At 44.3% G+C, this 21,519-nt stretch overlaps 1 protein-coding gene across 9 annotated transcripts in view; it reads left to right on the top strand.

Annotated features, from left to right (window-relative positions):
* adgrb3 (adhesion G protein-coupled receptor B3) overlaps positions 1–21,519 on the top strand; it is a 990,062-nt gene that overhangs the window by 695,713 nt on the left and 272,830 nt on the right. For all 9 annotated transcript variants that reach the window (XM_078541844.1, XM_078541846.1, XM_078541847.1 and 6 more), the window contains 2 exons: positions 5,852–5,954; positions 12,676–12,719. In XM_078541844.1, the coding sequence (XP_078397970.1) occupies positions 5,852–5,954; positions 12,676–12,719 (147 nt within the window). The remainder of the gene's footprint in view (positions 1–5,851; positions 5,955–12,675; positions 12,720–21,519) is intronic.

A 21,519-nucleotide genomic window follows, 5' to 3' on the forward strand; every position in this document is an offset into this window, starting at 1 on the left:
CTATCACAACAACTGCCAAGCTAACTATCACTTCATTACAAAGATCTGCAGTTCTAGCTGTGCTGCACAGATTTATTTTTTGAAAATCCTGCCCATCCCCATGAATCAAATCACTGAAGGGAAAATCTAAAGAAGCTAATTTGGTGTCAGGCTCATTAAGACTTTCACACCCTCCCTGACAACTGATAATTTATTTCAGGCCAGATTGACTTACATTGCGGTAGCTGCCAATTCATAGGCAATTGTTTCCTCTGGACCACATAATGATTTCCAGCAGCATGAATAGGGCTGATTGAACAGAAAATGACAGAGCAACATGTGCCTGATGGTTATAAATACTTTCTTATCCACAGTTATTAAGGGAGTAACGAGCACAATATCATTTAACTGAAGAAAAACAGTTACTTTAAAAGCTGTTTGCTTAAAAGCAAAGTCTCTATCTAGCAGTGCACTTTTGAAATTCAGATAGCTAATTCTTCCTTCTTTAAAACTCACTGCCGGAAACCCACACTTCAGATTTAACCTCCTTTTGTACAAAAGTTGTCCACTGACAACTGAGAGTCAAACAGTTATGAAGCAAATGGCAGCAATTCAATGCACAATATCAGAGGTGGTGCAGAGAAGGTTAAGAGGAGATATGATAGAGGTGTTCAAAATCAGGAAGGGCTTTTGACAGGATAAATAAGGGGAAACCTTTTCCAATGGCAGAAGGGTCAGCAATCAGAGGCCACAGGTGATTGGCCACAGTACCAGAGGGGACATGAGGAGAAAGCAAAACACTGCGGATGTTGGAAATCTCTGAAGAAGAGTCAGATGGACTCGAAACGTTAACTCCTTCTTTAGCTCTGAAGAAGAGTCATATGGAGGAGAATTTTCCCCCCATCGGGGGGGTTGTGCAGGGGCTGACGCGAACCCCAATTGGGTCCACGCCGCCATTTTACATGGGTGGGCCAATTAAGGCCCGCCGAGCGTGATGCACACCCGGAAGTGCTGAGCGCTCCCTGTGAGAACCGGGAGGGATTCCCTGAGTCGGGGCATGCGCGCGAAAGAGCGCAGAAATCTCTTTGAGGCACAGAGCTGCCTCAGGGAGTTTAAGTTCGGAATAAAAGTTTTTGTTAAGACAGAAAAAAATTATTTAGATATGTCCCCTCATGTGACACTGTCACATGAGCTGGGACATGTTTATTAAATGTTTGAAATTTTTAAATTTAATTTGTAAACCCTTCACGAAGCCTCATCTCGCCCATGGATGAGGTTTCATGAAAAAAATGAAGGCCACCTGGGCTCTTTGCCTGCCCCCCGCCAACCTTAAGGTTGGACGGGCAGCTGTCTTAAATACTTTAATTATTTTCTTAATGGCCTTAATAGGCCTTTGACAGTTCAGCAGGCGCGCAGCAGAGTCAGCTGCGCGTCTGCCAAACTGAAAATCTAAATGGCGCGCGGTGACGTTGGGACGCCCGCCCGACCTCACCGCGCGTCATTTTATGTGTCGGTGAGCGGGCCCCACCCCCGTTCACCAACCCAAAAATTCTTCCCATGGACTCGAAACATTAACTCTTTCTCTCTCCACAGACACTGCCAGACCTGCTGAGTTTTACCAGCATTTCCTGTTTTTATATGTGACATGAGGAGAATTTATTTTTAAGCAGAGAGCTGTTGTAATCAGAAAGGGTGATGGGAGCAAATTCAGTAGTCACTTTCAAAAGGGAATTGGATAAATACTTGCAGGGAAAAATAATTACTGGCCTGTGGTGAAGGGATAGGGGAGTAGGAATAATTTGATGGCTCCACCAAAGAACCAGCCCTGGCATGATGCGCAGAATGACATCCTTCTATGATTCCCAGTCTCTTTAAATTGGAGGGTGGATGTGAAAAAGTGGAGATATCCGAGGACTGATTCTGTGACCAGACATTCCCGACGAGCTGTAACAATTGGGTTAGGAAATCAGGGACTTTGAGCCCATGGCCTCCTCACTGCGAGTACCTAGCTGGGCAATCAGCTTTGCACACCTCCTGAATTCTTATTGTTCAAATATTATAAAGAATTCCTCTTTTGCAGAACTACAACAAACTACTGGCAATTCAGGTGGTCGGCTTATTTTCTCAATATCCCAAAGGATGCTTTGTCTGCAGTTACATTGCAACATTGAAGAGGGTAACAGTGCTCTGGGGGTGGGAGGGAGGCCGGTTAGCTCGGTTGGCTAGAGGGCGGTTCAGAATAACACCAAAAGTGCTGGTTAAATCCACATTCCAGCTAAGGTAGACTTGGGACCTGCCTCCTCCCCTTGCCCCATAGCAAAATCACACTATAGGCTGTGGTTTGGCAGTACTTGAATAATCAAGGATGCTACTTGGAGAAGAAGAAGGAGAAGAAGATCACTTTTGGTAAGATAATGTTTCCAAGAAAATAAAAGCAGAAAGTGCTGGAAAACCTCAGCAGATCAGACAGCATCCCTGGAGAGAGAATAAGAGTTAATGTTTCAGGTCATTGATCTTTCGTCAGAACTGGAAGGTGTTAGATCTGTAACAGGTTTCAAGCAACTACAGAGATGGGGAAATTGGAGGGGGGCTGGGGTGGTGGTGAGAACAAATGGGAAGGCCTATGGTAGGGTGGAAAGGCAGAAGAGAATAAATGACAAAAAGATGATAGTGCAAGGCAAAGGGGTGGGAATGGGGTCAGTAAAGAAACAAATGAGGAGGTATAAATGGGAAACAACAAATTCATCACTAACAGCTGCCACCCGAAAATAAACTAATAGGGGCAGCGGTTATGGTCTGGAATTATGGAACTCAGTGTTGAGTCTGGAAAACTGCAACGTGGCTAATGGAAAGATGAGCTACTGTTCCTTCAGCTTCAGTTAAGATTCATCTTGCAATTCATTCATGGGATATGGGCATCTCTGACAAGGCCTCCCATCCCTAGTTGCACTTGAGAAGGTGGTGGTGAGCTGCCTTCTTGAACCGCTGCAGTCCATGTGGTGTAGGTACACCCACAGTGCTGTTAGGAAGGGAGTTCCAGGAGTTTGACCCAGTGACAGTGAAGGAACAGTGATAAATTTCCAAGTCAGGATGGTGAGTGGCTTGGAGGGGAACTTGGAGGTGGGGGCGTTCCCATCCATGTGCTCTTCTGAATGTGCCCCTTTAAAAAAAATGCTTCCTCTTCAGGGCATTCTGGAGCACTATCATCACTTGGACTCTGAGATGGATCCACTTCCATCGTTTGGCAAGTAGGTTTGACCAGAGATACCTGTGCTAACACTCAGGGCTGGAAACACAGGAACCCTTGGCATAGTGAGTCTCTACCCTCTTCTACACAAATGGCTTGTTTGTGATAGGTAGAGGCTGAATACTTGAACTTAAGAGGCAGAAATGGTAAATCTAGATCCAAAACTAATGTGTGGCCCTTCAACTTGCCAACATTATGACAAGAGTGAGCTGAAAGGACCATCCATTTTCAGAGCTATTTTTATTACTATACTGTCAGCAAATTTACAAATATGGTTGAACTTCAATTGTTTCATTTACGTTTTAAAACCTAGCAGCATTCAAAACAAGTTTTCTATAACAGGCAGAGATATTTAATTAAAAATAGACTTTCACTAAAATAGGTGCTCTTTCAGTTTGAGAAGATCTGATGCATAGACTTGTTTCACATTGTGAATACATATGTTAATAGAGGTAGTGTTAACCTGTACTCGTAAAATGCTTTTCAATAATTGGAGATAAACCAAAATAGCTTTAATCAGTTCCACATGTACACCAAGGTTGGTTTGATCCTATTTTAACATCTCTAGAGTTTTAAACGCTGAATTTAAGAAAAATGCTCAGCTATCTCAAAGAAGGGTGGAATCTGGGACACTTTTAATACAATCCTTTTATAAATTGCCGATGCTTTTATGACTAATTGACTGTAGTGACAAAGGTTTGACATTTGCTGAAAAGTTTTTTTTAATGAGTTGTAACTGGCCACCTCTTGCATTGCTCACTGAGGTGCAATTGATTTACCCATGTTGAGTGCTCCACCCATTTATACATGAGAATGGTGTTGGAGTCCTACAACTCCAATTTCAATATATTAGTAATGTCCCTGCTTCTTTCGGACAGAAAACTGGCCGTACATTTCAAAATTATCAGAAAATCACATTGCACTCATACTTCTCTCCAATTTTAAGTCATTGATGGCCCGATTTTCTAGCGGAAATTGGCTGAGTGTCAACTGACAATCACAACAACAATTGGCATTTACATAGCATGATTAACATAATAAAATATCCCAAGGAACTTCATGGCAGTGACTATCAACCAATTTTTGATACTGAGCTACCCAAAGGCTGTTTTAGGACTTGTGACCCAAAAAAAAGGGGGCAAGGAGAAAGCTGGAGAGGGTTAGGGAGGGAATTTCAGAGCATACTGTTGTAATATACCTTTAAGGGAAAGCAGCATGCCATCACTTTAAGAGAAGTGTGTCTAGTGATCCAGCCTCAGTTTCACTTTGGTCTGGAGCAGAACACAGGCACACACAGCCCTCCTCAAGCTTTCTGCCATGTATATCTGTTCACACATGCCTAGAGTTAATAAATGAACCCACAATGTGTTTGCACAATCCCTTATGAGTGATTGGTGCCTTTATATCAATTATAAAAACACACGAAAAATATGGCGTAAGTGAGGCCACCAACTTAAAATTGGAATGCGCAAGGGGCCAGAATTTAGGGAGGAAGGCCACGAAGGGATTTGAAAACAGGAATGCGAATTTGAAAATTATGATGTTGTCAATCTGGGAGCTGAAGTAGGTCAGCGAGGACGGGGGTGGTGGGTAAATGGGACTTAGTGCAAGCTACAATCCAGGTAGGAGAACTTTGGATAAGCTCAAGTTTACAGAGGGTGCAAGTTGGGAGGCCAGGCATGAGAGAATTAGAATAGTCAAATGTAGAGATAACAGAGGCATGGATGAGGGTTTCATTCTCAGATCAGCTGAGACGGGGACAAAGTTGGATGATGTTATGAAGGTTGTGGGGAGATTGCATAAACGGGGAAGGAGTGAGGCCATAGAGTGAGTTGGAAACCAGAATAACGTCCCAAATTACACAAAATGTTACCCCAGTTCTTCAGCTTCATTCATTTCTGACCGATGCTCTTGAATAAAAGAAGTCTGCCATTTCTATTGTGCCTGTACTCCTTTCCTTTTAGAGAATTATTCTTGAAGAACTGATAAGAATAATAGTTGGTTTGGTGACATCTAGAATATGTGTACAGTTTTGGTCTTACGTAAGAAAGAACATAAATGCATTGGAAGCAGTTCAAAGAAGGTTCACTCAACTGATACCTATCTCAGGTGTTATCTTACAAGGAAAGGATGAACAGGATGGGCCTGTATCCATTGGAGCTGAGAAGACTGAGAGGCGATCTTATCGAAACATATAAGACCCTGAGGGGACTTGACAGGGTGGATGCTGAAAGGATGTTTTCCCTTATAGGAGTCTCTAGAACTAGGGGACACAGTTTAAAAATAAGGGGTCGCCCACTGAAGACAGAGATAAGAAGAAATTTTTTCCCTCAGAGGGTCTTGAGTCTTTGGAACTCTCTCGCCTGGAGAGCGGTGGAGGCAGGGTCATTAAATATCTTTTGAGTAGTTTTAAGGCAAAGGTAGATTCTTGACTATCACAAGAGTCAAAGTTTATCGGGGGGTAGGCAAAATGTGGAGTTGAGGCCACAATCAGATCAGCCTTGATCTTATTGAAGGCGGAGCAGGCTTAAAGGGCCGAATGGCCTACTGCTCCTAATTTATATGTTCGTATGTATGTTCAAATTTTCAAATGCATTTTTTCTTGCTTTTTAACCACTCCCACAGAAATTACACAGTTGTGAATTCAAAAGTGATAGCCGTGACAGTAAGACCAAAACCGAAAATTGCAGAATCTATACTGGAAATCGAGCTTGCTCACTTGGTCAATGTAAGTACTTCTCTGTTTACTATGTACTATTCCAGGAATATTAACCTTGCACTAGTTGGCAGTTCTAAAGGCCAGCCTGTGATTTCTGCAAGGGAACCGCTCAATTCGCACGGTCTCACACCACTGGAGCATTGATCGGAAGATCTGGTGCAACAGAGTGTGTTCCTGGATCTTGACATTCGATTTTCCCAGTGGCAGCCTACCCATCCTGCAAAAACGTATCCTTACATCATCTCAGCTCGTACATTGTAATGTTAAACAAAGCACTATTACAATAACAAACTCATGCAGAACAGCCTAATTGCTGTAATATTAACACTTAAACTACCAAAACTCTTTTCTTTTTCTATGCTTTGCTCCCGCCCCCAAACTTGGAAGTAGGAGAGCTTTTTAAAAACATGTGATTTCATTGACTGTAGTCATTCCTCTGCCCCTCCTCCCTGGTCTAACCCAGCATCATTACCCTCGCTTGGATCTAGTTCTGCCTGTCCTCGCACACTCAGCACATCCCCTTCAAGGAACTTGTCTACCCATCACTGCAACAGTCTCCAACATGCCCTGAGGTTCCATCTTTGACCACCTTAATTTCTTAATTCGCAAACATTGGATCAGCATCCATTGATGTATTGATGAGATCCAGCTATGCCTCTCCATCTCCCTTCCTTCTTTGATAGTTGCAATGGTGTCTGACCAACCATTTCACATCAAGTCCCAAATGTGTCAGAACATTTTTTGGAAAAGCATTGGCACAACTAAAACCATGGGCAGAATCTTCTGTCCAACACGTAAAATGACATGCATTGACGTCGGCCGTGTGTCCCGATGTCACCGCGCGTCATTCCGATCTTCAGTTCGGCGAGCGCGCACCGGAGTCAGCTGTGCACCCGTCGAACTGTCAAAGGCCTGTTAAGGCGATTAATTAACTAATTGAAGAGATTGTCAGGGCTGCCCGTCCAACTTCAAGGTTGGAGGCCAGGCGAAGAGCCCAGGCGGCCTTCACATTTTTTATGAAACCTCATCCACGGGCGGGATGAGGTTTCATGAAGGATTTATTAATGAAACAAAAGTTTTTATCAAAATTCATAAACATGTCCCAGCCTGAATAATTTTTAAAATTTTTCTTTTTTAATTTTTCATAATGAAATTAATCTCCCTGAGGCAGCGCCATGCCTCGTGCGCGTGCGCGAAAGAGCGCAGTCCCCGACTCCCCCTCTTCCCCCACGCTGAGCGCTTCCAGGTGCGGGTCACGCTGAGCGGGCTTTAATTGGCCTGCCACATAAAATGGCGGCATGCAGCTGATCGCGGGCAGTGATCAGCTCCACACCCGCTCCTGCACAACCCTACCGACAGGGAGAAAATTCTCCCCGATATTTTTTTCTTTGTTCTTTCATACAATGTAGGCATTGCTGCAAGGCCAGCATTTGTTGCCCATCCCTAATTACCCTTGAACTGAGTGGCTTGTAGGGCCATTTCAGTGTCAACCATATGGCTATAGGTCTGGAGTCACATGTAGGCCAGATTCCCTTCCCTAAAACACATTAGTGAACCTGATGGGTTTTTATTATAATCAATAATAGTTGTCATGGTTACCATTTCTGAGACTCTCTTTCAATTCCAGGTTTTATTAATTGAGTTTAAATTTTACCAGCTGCTATGGTGAGATTTGAACCAATGATCCAGAGCATTAGCCTGGGCCCCTAGATTACTAGGCCTGTGACATTACTACTACATATTCATCTCCCACTGATCCTGTTATCCTAACTCCCCAAACAACATCAGGCTCCAACATTAATTTTGCCTTCATCTGATTGAACCTGATGATGCTTCTTAACCATGGTGCTCACTGTGCATCCAGTCACCAGCATCATTCTACTTCCACCTCAAGAATGTTGCTTACCTGTGCACCTAGCACACCTCAAACCCCTTTGTCGATGTTGCAAAAAGCTCAATTTCTCCCACGCTTCCTTCTCTAATCCCGCCATCTCCACTCCAAACAAAATCCAGAATCATCTCAAATTTCACAGCCCACTGTCTATCATGCACAGGGTCACAAACTCCTAATGTCCCTGGCCTCACTTGTGTCTGCTACACTCTAGCTCTGCAATCTTCTCCATGCCCTGCCTCAACATGCTTTGCCCACTCTGCTCAACTGGCCATTCCGCCTCATTCCCATCTAATAATGGTCTTCAGCCATTAGGCCTCCTCTGCCAAGAAATCCTCTCCCTAAATCACGCTTCCCTCGTGCAGCAGCCTCCGCAGAATTTGCCACTTTAGTCCTGCTTTCGGCCAGTTCTACTAACTTCTCTCCAATCTCCCTTGATGGCTGTCTCTGCTCTTCTTGCAAAGCAAACTTATAGGGATGGTTGTGCTAAGTGATGGATGCCCTATAAATGAGGGATAGTGTTGTATGCCAGCATCAAAAATAGAATGCCATTCCAATTTGTAAATGTGTTTGAATTATGAGTTGTTCTTTAGCTCGGTGCAGTTCCCTAATTATAGGTTGTAACATTAATCACAAGAAAATTACAGGAAATCAATTCAGCTATTTCAATAACAAAGGGCTGAATATTTAAAAGGGTAAGAAGGTTGCTAGGTTCTCAAAGGGTTAACTCATCCTTTAAGAGCGGTCCATGCAAATTGACATCTGTTGTTCTATTTTACCTTCAGGTTTAGCAAGACAAAATGTCCTAGGTCACTGCCAGTTTGTAGTGAAACAGAACTTCATCAAAATCTGGTTATTTGATGGATGCCGTGAGAAAACAAATTGCCGTTAAAACCTATCTGGCTCACTAATGGCCTTCAGAGATGAGTGACTACTACCCCTAGCGGATCTGACCGATACTTGATTACAGCCCCACACTCCATGTGTTGACACTCAAGAGGTGGTTTTCCTGGGTCTATGATCATTTCTATTAATGGCAGATAAATCGGCCATGTCCCTTGGCAGACTGAAGCCATGCAATGCTCCAGAGTGTAGACCCAAGAAAATCTCCCCTTCAACATCCTCTGAAGTGGATTTGTAAGGTTGTAAAAATCAATGGGGTCAAAATCCACCCTGGTCGTTGTGCAAAACAGGCATCGTCATAGGCTCGAACCCATTCAGTCCCATTACCTACAATAGAATGAGTATTGCTGAAAAGAGAAACATGTTGCTGAAGCTTTTCGTCTTGTACTCATAAGGCCAAGCGGCCTTTACGTTTTTTAGGAAACCTCATCCACAAGCGGGATGAGGTCTCCTGAAACTATTATAAGTTAAATAAAACTATCCTTTTAAATTGAAAACATGTTCCACTGTGTCACATGAGGGGACATGTTTCCTTAAATTTTTATTGTATTTAATAATTTTTTCAAAAAGTGCTTCAATTTCCCCAAGGCAGCTCCATGCCTCAGGGAGATTGAAGCGCTCTTTCGCGTGCATGTGCGGACTGCGCGCCAGGCCCGCTCTCCCTCCTCCCCCCGCCCGCACAGGTAGCACTCAGTGCTGCTGCTCGTGATCCACACAGGGCGGGCCTTATTTGGCCTGCCCAAGTGAAATCGCAGTGCGGAGCTGACGTGGGCAATGGTCGGCTCCACGACCGCTCCCGCCGAGCCCGCATTACGAATGGAAAATCTTGGCCGATGTCCCAGGCACCACCATCACCATGCCTGGGTATGTCCCTGTCCCACCGACATGACAGACCCAGCAGAGGTGGCGGCACAGTAGTATACAGTCAGGAGGGAGTTGCCCTAGGAGTCCTCAACATCAACTCCGGACCCCACGAAGTCTCATGGCATCAGGTCAAACACGGGCAAGGAAACCTCCTGCTGATTACCATATACCGCCCTCCCTCAGCTGATGAATCAGTGCTCCTCCATGTTGAACGTGACTTGGAGGAAACACTGAGGGTGGCAAGGGTGCCGAATGTACTCTGGATGGGGGACTTCAATGCCCATCACCAAGAGTGGCTCGATAGCACCACTACTGACCAAGCTGGCTGAGTCCTAAAGGACACAGCTGCCAGACTGGGTCTGTGGCAAGTGGTGAGGGAACCAACAAGAGGGAAAAACATACTTGACCTCATCCTCACCAACCTGCCTGCTGTAGATGCATCTGTCCATGACAGTGTCAGCAGGAGTGACCACCGCACAGTCATTGTGGAGACAAAGTCCTGCCTTCACATAGAGGATACCCTCCATTGTGTTGTGTGGCACTACCATCGTGCTAAATGGGATAGATTTCGAATAGATCTAGCAACTCAAAACTGGGCATCCATGAGGTGCTGTGGGCCATCAGCAGCAGCAGAATTGTACTTGAATGCAATCTGTAACCTCATGGCCCAGCATATCCCTCACTCTACCATTACCCCATTACCATCAAGCCAGGGGATCAACACTAGCTCAATGAAGAGTGCAGGAGGGCATGCCACGAGCAGCACCATGCATACCCAAAAATGAGGTGTCAGCCTGGTGAAGCTATAACACAGGATTACTTGCGTGCCAAACAGCATAAGCAGCAAGTGATCGACAGAGCTGAGCGATCCCACAACCAAGGGATCTGATTTAAGCTCTGCAATCCTGCCACATTCAGTCATGAATGGTGGTGGACAATTAAACAACTCACTGGAGGAGGAAGCACCACAAATATCCCAATCCTCAATGATGGAGGAAACCAGCACATCAGTGCAAAGATAAGACTGAAGCATTTGCTACAATCTTCAGCCAGAAGTGCTGAGTGGATGATCCATTTCGGCCTCCTCCAGGGAACCCCAGCATCACGGATGCCAGTCTTCAACCAATTCGATTCACTCCATGTGATATCAAGAAACGGCTAAAGGCACTGGATCCTGCAAAGGCTATGGGCCCTGACAATATTCCGGCAATAGTACTGAAGACTTGTGCTCCAGAACTTGCTGCGCCCCTAGCCAAACTGTTCCAGTACAGTTACAACACTGGCATCTACCTGGCAATGTGGAAAACTGCCCAGGTATGCCCTGTACACAAAACGCAGGACAAATCCAACCCAGCCAATTACTGCCCAGCAGTCTACTCTCGATCATCAGTAAAATAATGGAAGGGGACATCAACAGTGCCATTAAACAACACCTGCTTAGCAATAACCTGCTCACTGACGCCCAGTTTGGGTTCCGCCAGGGTCACTTAGCTCCTGACCTTATTACAGCCTTGGCTCAAACATGGACAAAAGAGCTGAACTCCCGAGGTGAGATGAGAGTGACTGCCCTTGATATCAAGACCGCATTTGACTGAGTGTGGCATCAAGCAGCCCTAGCAAAACTGGAGCAGTGGGACTCAGGGGGAAAATTCTCCGCTGGTTGGAGTCATACCTAGCACAAAGGAAGATGGTTGTGGTTGTTGGAGGTCAATCATCTCAGCTCCAGGACATCACTGCAGGAGTTCCTCAGGGTAGCGTCCTCGGCCCAACCATCTTCACATGCTTCATCCATGACCTTTCTTCCATCATAAGGTCAGAAGTGGGGATGTTCGCTGATGATTGCATGATGTTCAGCATCATTCACGACTCCTCAAATACGTAACTAGTCCATGTCCAAATGCAGCAAGACCTGGACAATACCCAGGCTTGGGCTGACAAGTGGCAAGTAACATTCGCGCCATGCAAATGCCAGGCAATGACCATCTCCAACAAGAGAGAATCCAACCATTGCCCCTTGACGTTCAATGGCATTACCATCACTGAATCCCCCACTATCAACATCCTGGGGGTTACCATTGACCAGAAACTTAACTGGACTAGCCATATAAATACTGTGGCTACAAGAGCAGGTTAGAGGCAAGGAATTGTGCGATGAGTAACTCTGCTCCTGACTCCCCAAAGCCTGTCTACCATCTACAAGGCACAAGTCAGGAGTGTGATGGAATACTCCCCACTTGCCTGGATGAGTGCAGCTCCCACAACACTCAAGAAGCTTGACACCATCCAGGTCAAAGCAGCCCACTTGATTGGCACTACATCCACAAACATTCACTCCCTCCACCACCGACGCACAGTGGCAGCAGTGTGTACCATCAACAAGATGTACTGCAGAATTCAGTAAGGCGCCTTGGTGAATTCTTCCAAACCCACAACCACTACCATCTAGAAGGACTAGGGCAGCAGATAGATGGGAACACCACCACCTGGAAGCTCCCCTCCAAGTCATTCACCATCCTGAAATGTTCTTTCACTGTCGCTGGGTCTAAATCCTGGAACTCCCTTCCTGACAGCACTGTGGATGCACCTACGCCACATGGACTGCAGCGGTTCAAGAAGGCAGCTCACCACCACCTTCTCAAGGGCAATTGGGGATGCGCAATAAATGCTGGCCCAGCCAGCAAAGCCCACATCCTGTGAATGAACAAAATAAAAAGATCCCATTGAATGGCAGAGCAGGCTCGAGGGGCCGAGTGGCCTACTCCTGCTCCTGATTTGTATGTTGATATGTATGGTCGTATGTACTTTCTCAGAGCAACTGGGCAACACGTGCAGCTTTGCCAGCAATCATTTTGCTCACCTCCTAAGAACAAGCAATTGAAGCAAACTTCCCTGTCAATAGTATCAATGTGACTTTATGCTGTTTGGTCAGAGCTATCAAGGGAGGACTATCAGCTCAACTTATCATAGTGGGGGAGTTTACAATTAAAGCAGACCCTTCCTTATGCATATCTGATCAACTGAGAAGAGAACATAAAGAGAATGTTTACTTACAAGTGTTTTCTTTTTCTATAGGGCACCCACAATCCTTATTGTGCTCTCTGGGATTTCAGCAAAACGTAAGTCCCAACACTGCAGTTAATTCCTCAGTACTTAGGACAGCCATCTCCTGGACTAGTTTCGATTGCCTGAAAGGATCAGAGTGCAATTTTCCAGACTTTTCCCTGTTTTTTTTATTATTCACCTCTCCCAGGAGATCATGTGGCTTTCAGGCAGAGTGGGGAGTGTAAACACTGTGATGCACAAGGCATTGCAGTTGTGTGTGACGGACCTGGATGGGTCCGAGGGTCAATTTCCATTGTTCATATGTTCAGTCCTGTAAACTGCGACCTGAACTTTGCTGCCACAATTGCGGCTGAAATAAGCAGTGGAAACCTGTTTTAATGAAAATTCCTGGGATGGGCACTGTGTGGTAGAATCCTGCAGCTCCCCTTCATTCCCAGGGCCAGATTGCCAGAGTTTACCCACCACTAAAATCCGCCCTTAACTATGTATCTTTGTGTATCCACTGCAACTGCAACCGAATATTGCATTAATGGTAGTCTGTTAAATAGCATAAGACATTTCGGACAAAGATGTTAAGTGTTGTGTTACTCTAGAGCAGTGATTTGTGAAGGCACTTGCTCTGCGTTTTATCCTCAGAGTTGGAATGTTGGAGGGGGTAATTTTAACTGCAGGGAAATAGTGTAAAACAGATTCTAACAATATTGACTTCAATGTAAAGCAGAGTATAATGGACAGCCAGTTCATTATCGTCCGATTTACACCAATGCCCACAGTTAAAATTAGCCATGACGATGGAGAACAGGACCTGAAAATAAGGCACTTTACCCAGTGAGTGATTCTTTGAGTTTGTCTCACCAATGAATAATCTGTTTGTTACAATAATTGTTACGTAAGTCATCAAGAGCAGCAAAAGCCTGATTACCATTTGATTAAAATAACCAAAGTTAATGTGACCCTTATGAGATTGTCCAAATCAAGGCTTTACCTGAAAAAAATCTGCAAGAATGATGAATGTTTTGAGCTATAGCCAAGTTATTGAGTTATGGTGGTTTTATGAAGTTTATTGTGTTTCTCACATCTTAAATAAATGGTTTCTGCTGTATTTCTGCATTTGTTCTTTTTCAGCCCCACAGACATGATGGGCTGAATGGCCTCATTCTGTGCCATAACTTTTCTATGGCTCTATTTGTCATATGCACTGTTTGAGCACAAGGAAGTTGAGAGGAATCAGTGGGCAATTGGGCACAATGGCTGTCGACCAGATTAAGGGGAAGCACTATTTAAGGGGGAATCTGAGGAAGTGCAAAGGAAGAATGTTGGAAACTTAAAGATAAAGAGGCAGAACTGTCCTTGTGTATGTGATGTGAAATTTTCATTTTCAGAGACCCCCTCCTGGGTATGGCATGTTGAACATCATCCTGTTTACTCCAATGGGAAAGGTGCTTCATTCTGCTCTATTTAAACGGCAGCTTTCATCACATCTCTGAAATGAAGTATCATTGTGAAGGCAAAATAGATTTGGATGGTGGTGGGGTCAAAACTTCCAACCATATTAAAACAAGCTGCTGCCTACATTGGCACAGACACACACCCTGCCCCAACAGGAGCACAAGATCCACCTCCCATCAGAATGGAATCAATCTGAATTTGAAAAGTTAGCTCCACAAATTCCCTATAAAGATGCTACAGCTTGTGAATTCCATAAACTATTATTCAGTGCCATTTGAATACAGCGATTGTTTTCAACGATTCACCCTGTGTGGTTGGTGCATGTTTTAGTCTGATGGTTTCTGACACTTACATCAACTGCCAGTAATAAGCTATCATGCCGGTTGTGCTGTTAGTATACAGCATATGCATTTTCTACTCGTCAAAAAAAAATGAATAATGTACTAGGCCACAGGGAGATTTTACTTTTGCTCATTTAGCATTTTATTCTTGCCATATTCAATGTTGTAGTTAAATCTACATTGTCTCACATGATAAAAGCCTTCATGCAAACTCATTCAAGTAGTTATTCACCAATGTGCTGGAGATGGAGTGAGAGGTTAGGCCATGAATAATAATATATCTCACCTACAGCACAGCAAAATTACTAGTTAGCTTCAAACCAAACTTCAAAAGTAACTTGATGATGGAAAAAATAACTCTTGAGACTTTATTGATAAATCAGTCTGGAAAATACCCTGCGTCCTATTCTTCTCAATGGGTTTTGACATCCAGTGTGTTTACTGTAGACATTGGGAAGGCCCCAGGATCAATCCCTGGGCTGCACTGAGTACGTTTTTGGGCAGCAAGAGGGGGAAGGGTGAGCTATCCCACCCTTGATGAGGCAAAGGGAAAATTAACCAGGTTTCCTGTGCCTAATTATTATCTGTTGACAGAGAGTGAGAAAATACTATTTAGTCTATCCAGTTCTTTCTCTTCACGCTCCAAAGGAACATTTTTGACATTCAGCACCTGGGTGATAATCTAGAAGAGCAGATTGCCCGCCCAGTGTAGAACATGCCTATTGTTCAATCAGCTAAAACCAATGGGATAGAAAGCGTGCGGGTTATACAATAGGGGGGTGATCTAAAACTCTAGGTTACCAACCAGGTAAAATGACCCTCATAATGGACAGTCCACTCAGTCTTGCACTTTATACCCACCTTCAACCTATGAAGAAAAGCTTTGCTGCTTCACTTGCTCCCTGACAGCTGACACAACATTGGAATATTACTACCTGAAACAGACACTTGAACATACCTGCCAAAATATCTGCCCCCATCCCACCAGCTCAGAGATCACGGCCCGCATCTCCCGAGGAGCAGCAACCATTGTTGGATTGCTGCTCTGCTCCTGTTTTTGCCTGTCCCTACGCTGTTCCGAATATCTGGCCAGGACTTCCGAGCCAGGCTTCTCCAGAAATGCGCAGTGCGGCATCCCTCAGAGAGCTCTGTTGCAGCACTGTGTGTCAGGGAAAGACTGGACATACCCCTTTTTAGGTCACTAGCTGCCATAAGCTAAGTTTAAATGGCCATTATGAATGTTAGTGAATGGGTGAATGAGTGAAAGGATAGGGTGGTAGGGTGGGTAGGTGGGTGAGGTAAGTGGATAAGTGGGTGGGGTGGCAGGTAGATAGGTGGTAGCGTGGCAGGTAGGTAGCGTGGTAGGTGGATAAAGTGGTAGATGGGTAGGATGGCAGGTGGGTAAGGTGGTAGATGGATAGGGTGGCAGGTGGGTAAAGTGATAGCATGGTGGGTGGGTAGGGTGGTAGGTGGGTAGGGTGGCAGGTGCGTGGGTGGGTAGGTGGATTGGGAGTAGTCAGGTCATGTAGTGTGTTAGTAAAGTGCTGGAGCTAGCCACGTCAGGTCAAAGGGGTAACTGCGTGGTGAGAGTGGTAGTTAGGGGGTGGAATGGGGAGTCGAGGGTCAGTGTAAGTGATTGGCGAGGGGTGGTCAGTTGTATAGTTACCCAGGAGTTAGACTAGGATCTTTCTGTTTAACATCTCCTGGGTAACTATCCAGGTAAATACCGCGGAACTGTCCAACTTTTGTGGAGGGTCTCGGGGAACAGGGGAATTGTCCGTCAGAAGTACAGATTTCCTGGGAATTCCCACAGAGGTCTGCATGTCAGAAATTCCACAGGGACCCAACGCGTATCTTGGGTCGTACATCCAGTCTTTGATGAGCCAGGGACCAGAAGGCCTGGGCCAATCATTGACAGCCTCTCTCAGGAGAATACAAGCGTCTCCCATCATCTCTCCCCACCGCCCCCACCCGCACAAAGAACCATTCACCTCTGGTATGGCATTCACACAGTGGCAGCTAAGCCCCACCCACACCATTCAAGGATGATCACACAGGCAAACAGAAGTATCACAGATGGCCACAGATAGGTGCAGGTCAATGGGACTAGCGGAATAATATTTTGGCACAGACTAGAAGGGCCAAATGGCCTGTTTTCTGTGCTGTAGTGTTCTATGGTTCTATGGCCAGCCAAACAAGTCTCTTCAGGGGGTCCTTCCAACCTGTCTCTTTACTGATTAGAAGATTTGTTCAGAACAGTGAGAGGCTTTACAATCAACCTTGCACCTGATATTTTTTTAAACTTGGGGTTTTATTTCTAATGTAGGAGGTGAGCGATTGCACCAGATTGTATCTATTGTCCAAGCAAATGCTTTTTATGTCTAAACCAGAGACAGTTTTCTTCTTACATTGAGTCTCTTTAACGTTGAAGATTCATTCCTGAGCTCAGCATGAGAACTAGAATGTTAACTATTGAATTGTTGTAGAATTAATAAATTGGATGGATCATGGGGAAATATTTAAAGGCAGCAGCTGATTTGTTGATGGTTTATTTATGAACAGTTGCAATACGCTGTGTGGCTTGATGCAATTGTTTTAGTCCCACACTACAATCATGTATGAAAAGGGAGCTATCAATGCAGTGACACCTGTCTGGAGCTGCACTTCAGCTAAGCTGTAAAGGCATTCAGATCTCGTTCATCATTTTACAGTTGGCAGTAATGTTGACCAATGCTTTCAGCCAAGTCACCTTTTTGTTAAACCCAGTTTGGGGATGCGGGTATCGCTGACAAGGCCAGCATTTATTGCCCATCCCTAATTGCTCTGGAGAAGGTGGTGGTGAGCTGCCTTCTTGAATCGCTGCAGTCCATGTGGTGTAGGTAGACTTACTGTGCTGTTAGGAAGGGAGTTCCAGGATTTTGACCTAGCGACGGTGAAGGAACGATGACATATTTCCAAGTCAGGATGGTGAGTGGCTTGGAGGGGAGCTTCCAGGTGATGGAGTTCCCATGTATCTGCTGCCCTTGTCCTTTTAGGTGGTGGTGGTTGTGGGCCTGGGAGGGGCTACTTGACAAGTTGCTGCACTGTATCCTTAAGATGGTACAGTTGCAGGGTCCTAGCATCTTGGGCTTTCTTTCCAAACAATGGACCTTGAACAGTCCAAGTTCCAAACACCATTTAATTTATAAAATTGCACACAGCACAAAGCCACATCACACATGACATCTTTCCACTCTCCAACTCCCATCCTTTTTCAGCTCCCTACTGCTCCTGAACCTCCCCTTTAATGTTCACCTGACTGCGGAAAGTCTCATCCCATTCCAAGTGCCATTATCTTTAAAGGGGTGATTCTTAAAGGGGCCCTCAATTTTCCTGCTACAGGGCATACTGCATTACATAATACATCAGTGGTGGAGGGCCTATGTGTTTAATGTGGTGGATGGGGTGCCAATCAAGCAGGCAGCTTTGAGTTGGATGGTACCAAGCACCTTAACTGTTGTTGGAACAGCACACATCCAACTTTGCCTCGCCATACAAGTAAAAAGCGAAGCCCACAGGCACTGCAAATCTCAAATGCAAACACGGGAATGGACAGAAATGTGGAGCAGCTCAGTTAGCAGCTGAAAGGAGAGAGACCAGTTAATGTGGTGAGGCAATCTCTCAGTTTAATGAAAGAATTGACCTCAAATGTTAAGCCATCCTTTTCTGTCAGGTGCTGCCTGAGTGTCATTTCCAACATTCTCCATCTCAAGAAGATTGGATTTCCTGTGTTCTGTTAGCAGTTTAGTCATGGAAAAGCTTGTGAATCCTTTGAACACTATTAGGTTAAAATCACACCGTGCAAAATTACTAACAAATGCAGTGATAAATGCAGTGAATACAACTCTGTTAAAAACAATGGCCAAAAATATATCTATAAGCTTATTAGCAAGCCTCCTAATTAATTATATTAATGAATGAGTTAACAAAGGTGTAAATAATGTATTAATATCAAATTCCTCTGTCCACTGTTAGTGAATATATTAGATATAAACATTAGTTATATTTATGGCATTCTCTTTTAAGATTTTTTAACATGTTCATCACTGCAGTTAATTACATGTTTGTTAGCAATTTTGCACAGTGTGATTTTAACCCAATAGTGTTCAAAGTGTTCACAATTAGCCTTTCCATGACTAAACTGCTAACTGTTAACGAAGACAGTAATCATTGATTGATTGCTTCTTAACCTACTGGACAAATCTACAGATACTTGTAACTGATACCACACAGGCTGATTTCGTTGTATTAATGTGCCTGACAGCTTGTAAAATATGTACATCAATATCGTAAACCATATGGCATAGAAATCCATCTGAGGAGTGCCAATATTTCATATGATTACATAGGATATACGGCACAGAAACAGGCTACTTACCCCAGCCAACCCATGCTGGAGATTATTCTCCACTCCATCCTCCTCCCATCATTTCTCATCAATATCCATCATCGTAACCCTCTATTACCTCCTCCCTCGTATGCTTGTTAGTTTCCCCTTAAATGCATCTAGACTATTCACTTCAAGTACTCCCTGTGGTAGCGAGATCCACCTTCTTAAGATGAAGACATTTTTTCGGAATTCCCTATTGGATTTCTTAGTGACTACCTCATATTGACGGCCTCTAGAAGAAACATTCTCCCTGTATCCAATCTATCAAAACCATTCATAATTTTAAAGATGTTTATTATGTCACCAATCAGCCTTCTTTTGTCATGTGAGAAGAGTTTGAGAGAGGTTTTTAAGCCTATTGAGGACAAGACAGCAGCACCCACCATGTTGTTGCAGACAAAATACTAGGCGATCAGGACAAGTGCCTGGAAAGAGGCTGTTTGCATTTTCAACTAAGTGGCTCAACACCTATTAACTTGCTCGCGACACAGCCGATGCCCACTGCCACCCTTCCCTTCCTACCCATACCGGTCATCGCTGTTACCCTCTGGATGCCCCCCTTTCCCAGTTTCTCCCTTTAACAACTTACCTGGAGCACAGCTGAATTTGCAGCTGCCCGATCTTCGAGAACTCTTCTTTGCTGAGCTGCCTGAGGGCACCCATTAAGTGTCTGCAACTTGCCTGCTCGCTGATAACAAGGCCCTGAAGTCCCAATAATGTGTGCCCCTTGGGCCTATCCATTCTGCTGCTGAATTGGCCCTTTATTCGTCATCCTAGAACTTCCAGGCCTCTATTTAAAAGATTTTGAGTAACTTGGAAGCATTGTGAACTGAGAATGATAAACTTTAAAAGGACATAGACAGATTGATGAAATGGGCAGACAAGTGGCAGATGAAATTTAATGCAGAGGACTGTGAAGTGATACATTTTGGTAGGAGAAGCGATATAAAACATAGGGTATATTTCTAAAAGCAGAGGGACCTGGGGGTATATGTGCACAAATCATTGAAGACTGTAGGGCAGGTTGAGAAAATGGTTAATAAGCCATACTTATACTGGGCATTATAAATGAGGGTATAGAGTACAAAAGCAAGGAAGTTATGATAAACCTGTATAAAACTCTGGTTCAGTCTTAGTTGAAGTATTACATCCAGTTCTTGGCACCACACTTTAGGTAAGATGTGAAGGCATTAGAGAGAGTGCAGAAAAGATTCATGAGAATGATTCCAGGTACCAGGAACTTCAGTTATTTAGATAGATTGGAGAAGCTGGGGCTATTCTCCTTGGAGAAGAGAAGATTAAGAAGAGATTTGATAGAGATATTCAAAATCATGAGGGGTCTAGACAGGGTAGGTAAGAAGAAACTGTTTCCATTGGCAGAAGTGTTGAGAACCAGAGGACACCCATTTAAGGTGATTGGCAAAAGAAGCAATGGTGACATGAGGAAAGACTTTCTTATGCAGTGAGTAGTTAGGATCTGGAATTTAACGTCTGAGCGCGGTGGAGGCAGGTCCAATCAAGGCATTCAAAAGAGAATTAGATAATTATCTGAGGAGAGAAAGCTTACAAGGCTACAGGGAAACAGGCTACATCATAATAGAGTAAAACAATCAAGTCAAAGGGAGTGCAGCTGCATTAAGTTTCAAGGGAGTAAGGTAAGGCTGGATGGCCTCTACTTTAATGCCAGGAGTATTACAGGTAAAACGGATGAGTTAAGGGTGAGGATTGACACGTGGAATTGTGATATAGTAGCCATCACTGAGACGTGGTTGAGGGAGGGGCAGGATTGGCAGCTCAACATTCCAGGATATAGAATCTTCAAGCGAGACAGGGGAGGTGGTAAAAGAGGAGGCGGTGTTGCATTATTAGTTAAGGAGTCAGCTACTGCAGTAAGGAGAGATGATATCTTGGAGGAGGCATCGAATGAAGCTTTGCGGGTAGAGCTTAGGAATAAAAAAGGGGCAACCACATTATTAGGTGTTTATTATAGAACCCCAGATAGTCAGCAGGAAATTGAGGAGCAAATATGTGCACAAGTTGTGGAGGTGTGTAAAAACAATAACAATAGGGTAATTATATTAGGTGATTTCAACTTTCCCAACATTAATTGGGATAGACATAGTGTTAAGGGCTTGGATGGAGTGGGTTTCTTGAAATCTGTACAGGAGAACTTTTTAGGTCAATATGTAGAGGGTCCAACAAGGGATGGCACAGTGCTGGACCTAATTCTGGGGAATGAAGCTGGACAGGTGGCTGAGGTGGTGGTGGGCGAGAATTTTAGTGATAGCGACCACAACATGGTACAGTTTAAGTTTGTTATGGACAAAGAAATAGACAAGTTGCAAAAAATGTTTTGGATTGGGGGAGAGTGGATTTTAGTAAAATACAGCAGGATCTGGCCAAGGTAGACTGGGAACAGCTACTTGTGGGGAAATCTACAGAGGAGCAGTGGGGGGCATTCAAAAAGGAAATGGGGAGGGCACAGGCTCAACATGTTCCCTCTAGGGTGATAGGAAGGAGTAACAAGCCCAAAGAAACATGGATAACCAGAGATATTCAGGTTACGATGAGAAGGAAAATAGAGGCTTTTAGCAGGTACAAGGGAAGCAAATCAGCAGAGGCATTAGTGGAATA

Source organism: Cetorhinus maximus, chromosome 5, assembly GCF_964194155.1.
Source record: "Cetorhinus maximus chromosome 5, sCetMax3.hap1.1, whole genome shotgun sequence".
Classification (NCBI taxonomy): Eukaryota; Metazoa; Chordata; class Chondrichthyes; order Lamniformes; family Cetorhinidae; genus Cetorhinus; species Cetorhinus maximus.